This window comes from Limanda limanda, chromosome 17 (genome assembly GCF_963576545.1).
Source record: "Limanda limanda chromosome 17, fLimLim1.1, whole genome shotgun sequence".
Taxonomy (NCBI): Eukaryota; Metazoa; Chordata; class Actinopteri; order Pleuronectiformes; family Pleuronectidae; genus Limanda; species Limanda limanda.
The window spans coordinates 12,212,219-12,220,958 of record NC_083652.1 but is presented as its reverse complement, the minus strand read 5'-3'; the positions used below and the strand labels follow the sequence as shown (position 1 = coordinate 12,220,958).

The following is an 8,740-nucleotide window of genomic DNA, read 5'->3' as shown; positions in this document are numbered from 1 at the left end:
ACAGAAAGAGAGAATCTGTTGTTTTCTCGGCTGCAGCTGTGAACCGAGCAGATGTGACCTTCTGTGTGACATCCAACGGTTTCATGTGTGTTTCCTTTGGCCTTGTGACGGAGGAAGAGTTTTAGGGAAACCCTTGTTTGCTTCTGAACCAAGAGTCGGATTAGATGAATCTCATCTGGAGGTGCAGCGTGATGGGAACAAAATCCACCTTCCACCTCTTGAACCTCACATGAAACCACTTGCTGCATCTGAAGCTGCGTTCCATCACTTATAATCCACTTGTGATGAAACTGGAAGGTTCATGAAACGTGTTATTTTCAAGGATTTAAAAAAATTCTTCTGCAACTTAACGTTTCGGCTCAAAAGTGATTGAATTCAGCAGATTGTGCAACTGAGGTGCATGTTTGGATTCATTCTGATCACAAGCAGGAATGTGTGTGAGTCACGCCGGCAGGACGGAGCACGGAGGAGATTCACTGACTGTTGAATGTCTGTTTCTCACGCTGGAGTGCAGGGATCAGAGAGAGACTCGCCATAGGAGGGTGTAGAGAGAATGGATTTTGCATGTTCTTCCCACGTCTGAGTTAGTGGTTGTGTCTGTATGTTGGTCCTTAAAGAAGAAACACTACAGATAACAGATAATTGCAGTTTTCTTGCTGCTCCCCTTTGAGCTGCAGACAGCAGAACATGCTCATCCAGTGCAGATATATAGATAATATCCACTGGAGCGTGTCCACGTGTCAGATCCTCATCTCCCGGCCTCCTGCTCCAGGCTCAGCTGTGGTCACGCTCTGCTCGGTGTCTCAGCAGATGTACGACACAGAGCATCTTCCACCCAGAGGTTTAAACAGGAAGACAACACGGCCTGAGCCGACGCCTCCAAGGCTGAACTCTGCTGCCGATGGTTCTCTGAGTCCGATCCTCTTCAAGGCTGTTCTGTATTTTCAGGAGAGAAACTGTGTGGAAAAATGCTCCATTGTTTTATGAAGCTTGTTCCACATTCCAGCTCGTCACAGTAACGCTGGTGTTTGTGTTGCACAGTTGAGTCATTAACTGTCTTTGTGTGTTTTGTCCTTGAAGGTTGTTGAAGACTTTTCACATTTGCTTCTCATGTAATGAATATTATTGAGATGTTTTTTATTCACTCATCATCACACATTACATAACAAGTACAACGAACTTAGAAACTTTATACGACTGAAGTAAGAAGCATAAAAATAAAGTAGTTTACAATTGTAGCCTAAAAAAAAAATGTTTTTAAATAACTCTTTTCAAAATAATCACACAAACATCGAACATTTTTCTAAACCCAATAAAGAGCCATCTCCTTATATGTATATATATATATATATATATATATATATATATATATATATATATATATTAATAATTATTAGTAGCCATTTATACAAGGTATGGTTATATTTTGTAGTAAGATTATTTAATTTATAGTCATTTAGAACTCAACAGTTGTTCTGGAAGTAAAAAATCCCTTTTGATTATCAACCATAATATTTTAACCATCCAAGGTAGACTCACCACAAACAAGATACTGCAACAATGTTTTATTCTCTTGTAGAAGATAAAAGTCAGAAGATTAACATGTTTTATTCACGTTGTCAAACAGAAATACTCCACTTCCCACAATCCTCAGGTGTAAAAGTGACATCTCTGATTGGTGGAGCTCGTTGTTACCATGGAAATGTTCACAAATGCCAAAATAACATTTCCTATAATCGCATGGTTCACCGTTACATCACGTTCACAACAGAACAAATGAGATTTTTCTTTCTGACACGCTGTGCGGCTTTTTAATAGAGACGAGGAAAAGAGTCCAAAGGTCAAAATCATTACAGCGAGGTCAAATTCAAGAAGCTGGAAGTCGTTCGGAAGGAATAATTCACAATTGATTCCTTCACTCTGGAGATAAATATGTTCAAAGATTTTCTGATACATAAATGTAGGAAAAAGAATGAGAAATCCATCATCTATGGAACCAGGGTCGTTTTAACAGTGGGTGGTCTCTGTTGAGGAAGTGTAAACTTGCTCTTGTGTTTTCACGGTTGTTAAACTCTCTTCATCCCTGTTGAACTCTTTTTGTTCTTCTTGGTTTGATAAATATCTGGATTCTCCTCCCATGGCTCCAGATTTGTGGGAGTTGCTTTATTTTTAGACTGCGGTTCATTCAGAATCCACTGGACTCCGTCCTGACATCACATCCATCATTCATCAACCACCATTCCTTCACATCTCTTTGTTCTTTGTTTCCTCCTTCTCGCTGGAGGAGACACACAGTGAAGGAGCAGAGGCATCAGGCCCTGAACTTGGATCCCCCCCCCCCCCCCAGAAAAACACACGCACGCACTCCTTCTGCATCACTCCCTCTCTTCTTTGCGTCCCATCCTTATCCCCACCCTACCCCGACGATTTCCCCCCTTCCAGCCATGGCTGCAAGCGTTCCCATAGCAACTGGCACACTGCCTGCCTAGCAACAGGCTTTATCCTTTCACTGGAGGAAAAAAGGGGGGAATGCAGTGGGGTGCGTTTTCTCCTTTTTTATTTTTTTTAAAGGGTGCATGCATGTGGATGTAACAGCAGCGTGTTGCAGCAGCAGCTTCTATGAATCAGGCTCTTCTCTCCTCTGAGCTGTCCCCCTGCAGCTCCGTGTCACCACAGGAAGCTTCACCTGTCACTCAGGTTATTTGAGCTTTCACAATGTGTCAGAATCTGTTTCCTGGAAGAATTACAAGCAAAATCTCGGTTTTTACTTTTAGAATTCAGAGCTGGAATCAATAGTTGTTAGGCAAAACCATCTCAACATCAGTGATAAGGCGATAACATCCCAAAAAGACAAATAACAATCTGGAATATTACACATATATAACAGTGAATATTCATTTATTCTAAATTCTATTCACCTTTTCATACTATCTAGTATACTTATATCTAAAATGCACGTGCACACTCGTTGGATGTGGAACCATCATCTCTTGACTTACCTGCAGGAACAATAAAGATTTCAATGGCCTGAACCATGAGTCTTATCTTGTGGTGAATGGTGAAACTGACTTTGTGGCTCCATTGATATTTTTAGGGCATTGTCTCTGCTGCCCCCTGCTGACACCAAAACAGCATGAACATTCACAAAATCTTGTATAAATTAGCATAATCAAAAGAACAAGAATCTTGAGACTGAATGAAACTGTGTTGTGTTGTGTTTTTGTTCTTCCAGTTGTTATAGTTACAGATCTCACTGTTGGTTTAGATGTTTTTTTAAAAGAACTTAAAAAATAGATGTGAAAAGGTAAAATACTAAAAGAGAAACAAGGAAAGTAGGATGTTCAAAACAATTCAGAGAAAGTGAATAATTGAATAAATGAATTGAATGGAATAAAACGATCTGTCTGTAAAACAGTCTAGATGTAAACTAAATAGGATGAATAAATACAACTCAACGTTCGGGTCAGACATCACGTGTTTTTGTTTATAGCACAGCCTCAGTCGGCTCCAGTCACTGAAACCTCTCGTGACCTTACACTTGTTTGGCTGCTCTTTCATTCTGGGAAAGGTCGGAGATTCTCTGGAGTTCAGGTCTCATAAGCAGCTCTGCTCATATTCTCACTTTAAAACTCTTCAGTCTTCAGAGTCAGTCTCTGAAAAAGTTCCCATAATGCAGTTCAGTAGTGGCAGACCCTCCTTGACTCCTAAATGCTGACTCCGCAACTCAAGTGAAACATATTTGAAGTTAAAATCTTTAGTCTCACGCCAAAGCTGAGGTAACATTCATGATGTCACTTATTTTGTCTCAACTTTAAAAGTCTGTCATGATGAGAAATGAAGTCGACACCATTACATTTATTTGTTTTTAATATGAAAACGTAGAGAGACACAGTCATCACATCACATCATGTTACAGTGTATCACCTGAAATTAAAAATTAAAAAAACTCCTATTCACATGATGCAGATTTACACAAAACAAACAAACGTAACAAAGTTTTCTGTTAACGAACTACAATACTTTAATTTCTGGATGTTTTTACTGTCCGCTGCATGTTGCCGCCAATTTGACCAAACATCACGTTGTGTTGAAAACCTGCTGCTCAGGTTCCACTTGTATTTCACGCGTCTTCTGAATCACCACAGCCGGTTGTGTCTCTAAATGGAGTGAGGCTGTTTGAGTTCTTGTGATATTGTGATGCAACCAATTTCATGTTGTGTGTTTGTAGTCGTCACAGTGTGAAAGATTGTTTAACATTTAACACAATCACAGAAAAAAGTCTGAGCAACGATGATGAAGTAGTTGTCGAGCTTCAGTAGTTGTTACACAGCAGGTTATGAGATTTATTAGAATAGAACATATGAAAACAACACATTTATTAGACTTGAGCGTTGGGTTTAATCAGTCTTTGTGAATCCAGGATCACCTCAGTGAACCTGAAAGTCCTCAGTTGACTTTGGCCATGAGCTGCTGTGTGAACAGCTTCTTCAGCTGAGCCACCTCCTCGCTCAGGGAGTTGAGCTGAGTCTTCAGGTGCGTGTTCCCCGGTGGATACGCCCCCTCAGGGTGTCCTTGTGTGGGCGGAGCCTGGAGGCTGTAGCTGGCGGCTGATGGGTTGTACTGAGGGGACTGTCTCCCCCGCCGTCCCTCGTCTCCCTCCAGCTGCTGGAGCCAGGCGCCGGTGCAGTGCCCCCCCCCTGTCTCGCCTAGACTCAGTCCTTTGAGCGTGGGGCTGCGTCGGGCACAGCCGTGGTCGCCTGCAGCGTCGAACCCGTCCCCACTTCCTGCCGTCTTGAAACGCAGCTTGTGGGGCAGGTTTTTCATGGTGTCTGCGTAGTCCGGCTTCCCTCCGGTGAGCGCCACCGTGTGGTGGACCTCAGCAGGCGAGTGGTGGAGGTCGTAGCCCAGCTCCTCTGCTCTGTGGGGGGATAACTTCCCATGATCGCTGAGCCGGTCTTCAAAGAAGATGGGGCTGCCCACGCTGGAGCCACCGGGCGTGGAGAACCCAGAGTCCTCCGACATGTGACCGGCGTCCCTGGAGCCCCGGGTGCTCAGCTGGGTCGGCTGGTGGCTGCTGTGTGAGGCCGAGGAGCCGTGGTGGCCTCCGTCTCCACCGTGGAGGTGATAGTGAGGAGTCAAGGTCTGAGTGTTGTGGTGAGAAGTCGAGGTGAGGGGCAGGACGGGAGCGGTGGACGGGTCTTTGACCAGACCGAAGCGGAACTTCAGAGCCAGCAGCTCCGCCCTGAGACGAGCGTTCTCCTCCAGCAGAGCCAGAACCCGACTCTCCAGAACCATGTCGTTCACACGCCGCTTCTCCCTGGAGCGCTTCGCCGCCTCGTTGTTCTTCTTCCTCTTGTCCCAGTAGCCGTCGTCCTTCTTCTCGTGGGGGATGAACTCGCGCTTGCGTCGGATGCTGGAGGAGGAGGGGCTCTCCTTGCGTTTGATGGCCGAGCCGCGCCCCAGGAGGGAGCGGGCCAACAGGCTGCTGGAGGTCAGGATGGACACGGCCTCGTCTGTGAAGGACAGCGGCCCGGAGCGACCTTCTTCACCTCCGGCTGGACTAACCGCTGCTGCCGGCTCCAGCGCCTGGAGCACGGCCACGTCCTGCTGCCCCCCCATGTGCTGGGAATCCTCCTCGAACATCTCAGAGCTGAATGAACTGAATGAAGCTGGAGAGTCTCCGCTGTGAGGTGCTCTGTCTGTGGGAAGGAGGCGATGAAGCAACAGTGCCACCTAATGACCAGAGAAGTGAAGGAGAAGGATTTAGTGGTTATGCAAGGACCATTACAACACAAGATTATGTAACACCATTACATCTCTCCCATAAAGAGACACTTACAAAACTCGCATATGGGACAGTGTGTGTTGTAATAACAAAACCAACCAGCCGAACACACTTTTCAGGTTCAAACGTGAAGCAAACTGCAGCTTTTTAAACATTCGAACATTAATAAATGTCAGTTTCATTTTGACTCGGTCAGATCTTGACCTATATTTGTATTTAGCCTAGTTTCAAACCTTTACTTCTGTTTTAAGACTTTTCACGTCCTGTGTTAATCCCAGTTAAATAATTCCAGACTGTTTTTACTTGTTAAGTGTTGAATATTAAAAGTATCAGAGCTGAATCGTCTCCACACAGAATCACTTAACCTACATTTATATCTAACTTTCACATTCACAGTGAATCTGACCTTGTTCTCGGGAAAGTTTCCACTTGTGTCTCGGTTTAGTTTACTTATACTATCGTACAATAAAACAAGAACTTTTTAAAGCGATGAACAGAGAGTTGAAACCACGTCAGCCTGGATTACATCGGACCATCAGTCTATTAAACTACCGAGGGAGCAGCTGTTATAATAAAATACTTAAATATTAAAAGTTCTACGATAATTTGTTATTTCGCCCAATGTTGTTAATTTAATAAAACTATTGAAATAGACGTACCTGTGGTGAATGCTGCGTGTTCCTCTGCGTCTTTACGCACAACAACCTGTGATGTAAACCTCGTGTCCTCCTCTCCGGGTCGATGGTGAACATCCACTGCGCCGCGCTGCGCTAAAGCTCCGGTGCTGCGCAGCTCCGATCTGCTCCACTTGGAATGTCGCAGCTCCTATTTGTAACGTTCGGTTCAGCTCGGGACTGTGTGTGTCCTCCCGTGCACCGGGTTGTGTGTGAGGGTTTCTGGACCCGCCTCCCTGATATGCAACCCCCCCTTCCCCTTCCCCCATTCACAGCTCGTATCAGCTTTCACAACATCGGTCATCATCTTCATCTTCTTCACCATCCTCATCTGACCTCCCTCCCTCCCTCCCTCCTCGACAGGATCAACACTTGGATAATGTTGCGTCTCTGCTTCTGTCTCAGGTGTAAACAGAGTCAGACATGTTTTTATAGATGTTTATGTTCTGAACCCTGGAGTCATGATGTGAAGATTCTAATTACTGAGAAGTTTGCTGAACCAAGATGTGTCTGGAGGAGATGAAGCTTCAGCTCGGTCAGATTTATGTGTGTGACACAGAGACTTAAAGAATAAAAACTATAAGAATGATATCATCAACATCCAGATCCAGGTCCAGAGCCAGATCCAGATCCACCCAAAGATATCTACTTTGAAATGAGGAAACAGGTAAAAAGAGATAAAATAAAAATAGTAATATAAATATAAGATAATGAAAAACTAAAAGAGATATAAACATCATCAAAACATTTTAAAAAATAGGGTATTAAAGGGAAAACAATTCAGAGAAAACAATTAAGTCAATCTTTCATTAATTTAAATTCAATTAAAAGCCTGAATAAAAAGGAAGTCTGCTTTAATAATGTCACTAAATGAATGAGAATAGTTTATTATTTCTATAATCGAATATATCAACTGTTTGTATAACACGTGGTGTCATCTGTCTTGAATATAAGTTTTGTTCATGCACAGTTCATCTAAAGATATGCTTAAATTGCTTAATTGTCATTTATATATTAGAAACTGCTGATTTTGCAGTTAACATTGCACCACATTAATACAAAATACACCACAGTTATGTACTTGGACTTTTAAATGACAAGCATTATTATTTTCTACTTTACTTCGTGATATGATAAAGTACTTAATCAAATTAACAGTTTAACTAAATGTTCCACTGTACAAGAACTTGTTTCAGCCAATGGGATATTTTACTGCCGAGGCCTCACCAGGTTAATCTGCTCATGTAGCAGCTTTGAGGAAGTTGTTCACACAAAGTGTCTGATTCAAACTTTATCTCCTATTCCCCACAAAGTCATATTTCACTTACATCTTTTCCTGGAACTTTTCTAATCTGCAGCTTCATCGTTTCTTTCCAGGAAATGATCAGGAATGCCCAGGAGCTGTAAACGCTTCCTTTAAGGAAACATGGAGCTTCAGACAGCGGCTGTCTGGAGAGCTGCTGCGGCAAACCCTGCAGAGTTATGTAATATGTCACAGATACGCACACAAATACTTCACAGCACACATCGCTGCACAATGAATACAACACACAACAGATAGTGTGTCTGAACCCCGTGTGTGGGTTTATCACAGTTTATCAGAGTCGTATCCTGAGTGTTACACAACGTCTGACTCATCGTTACCCTGGTGTGTGACCGGTCCTCTGCAGAGTGAGATGGCACCCGACTGTGTGTGTGTGTGTGTGTGTGTGTGTGTGTGTGTGTGTGTGTGTGTGTGTGTTGTGTGTTGTGTGTTGTGCTTGTCGTCGACCTGCACCACCAGGGAACACTTCAGTTCTATAGCAGGAGACGACGGACCGAACGCACTCGATCATATCACTCATGTAAATCTCCTGAGTCAATGTGCTCCGGCTGATGGTGAGATTCCCTCCTCGGCCCTTTGCCCCCCCCCCCCCACTGTTTGGCCACGGCTAATAGACACAGGGGCCCCTACCTGTCCCAGTACAGTCCCAGTACAGTAGAGCCTCCCAACACGACTTTGTTCATGTGTAGATTTCACTGTTACACAACAGACCTTCTGCCTCTGATTAGATCCTTTCACTTGTAATTAGTTTCTGTCCATGACGGGATTACAAGGCTGAGAGACGACGTCTGTGGGGAATCTGTCTGTAGGTGGGACGAATATCTTAAAACAAACGGGGTTCACACATCTCCTGTGTGTTGTTAAGGGCCCAAGGAAGTGTAGAGGTCAATTCGGACACACACTGCGACTGGGACTCATGGTTGTTAGTGAGTCAGTTGTCCGGTTCAGGTTCCGGTT

At 43.9% G+C, this 8,740-nt stretch overlaps 1 protein-coding gene across 1 annotated transcript; it reads right to left on the bottom strand.

Annotated features, from left to right (window-relative positions):
- Nucleotides 1-3,849: 3,849 nt before the first annotated feature.
- On the bottom strand, nt 3,850-6,627 carry nfil3-6 (nuclear factor, interleukin 3 regulated, member 6). Its single transcript, XM_061090111.1, has 2 exons — nt 6,445-6,627; nt 3,850-5,733 (listed from the first exon to the last, which is right to left on the bottom strand). The coding sequence occupies exons 1-2, from the start codon at nt 6,535-6,537 to the stop codon at nt 4,447-4,449; spliced, it is 1,380 nt and encodes a 459-aa protein (XP_060946094.1). The 5' UTR covers nt 6,538-6,627; the 3' UTR covers nt 3,850-4,446.
- Between the last annotated feature and the right edge of the window lie 2,113 nt (nt 6,628-8,740).

Excerpts from the sequence above, each read along its gene's own strand:
- nfil3-6 (XM_061090111.1), bottom strand. The coding sequence starts at position 6,537 with ATGTTCACCATCGACCCGGAGAGGAGGACACGAGGTTTACATCACAGG. Across the intron at positions 5,734-6,444 it reads ACACGCAGCATTCACCACAG|GTGGCACTGTTGCTTCATCG; the intron begins GTACGTCTATTT and ends TCTGGTCATTAG.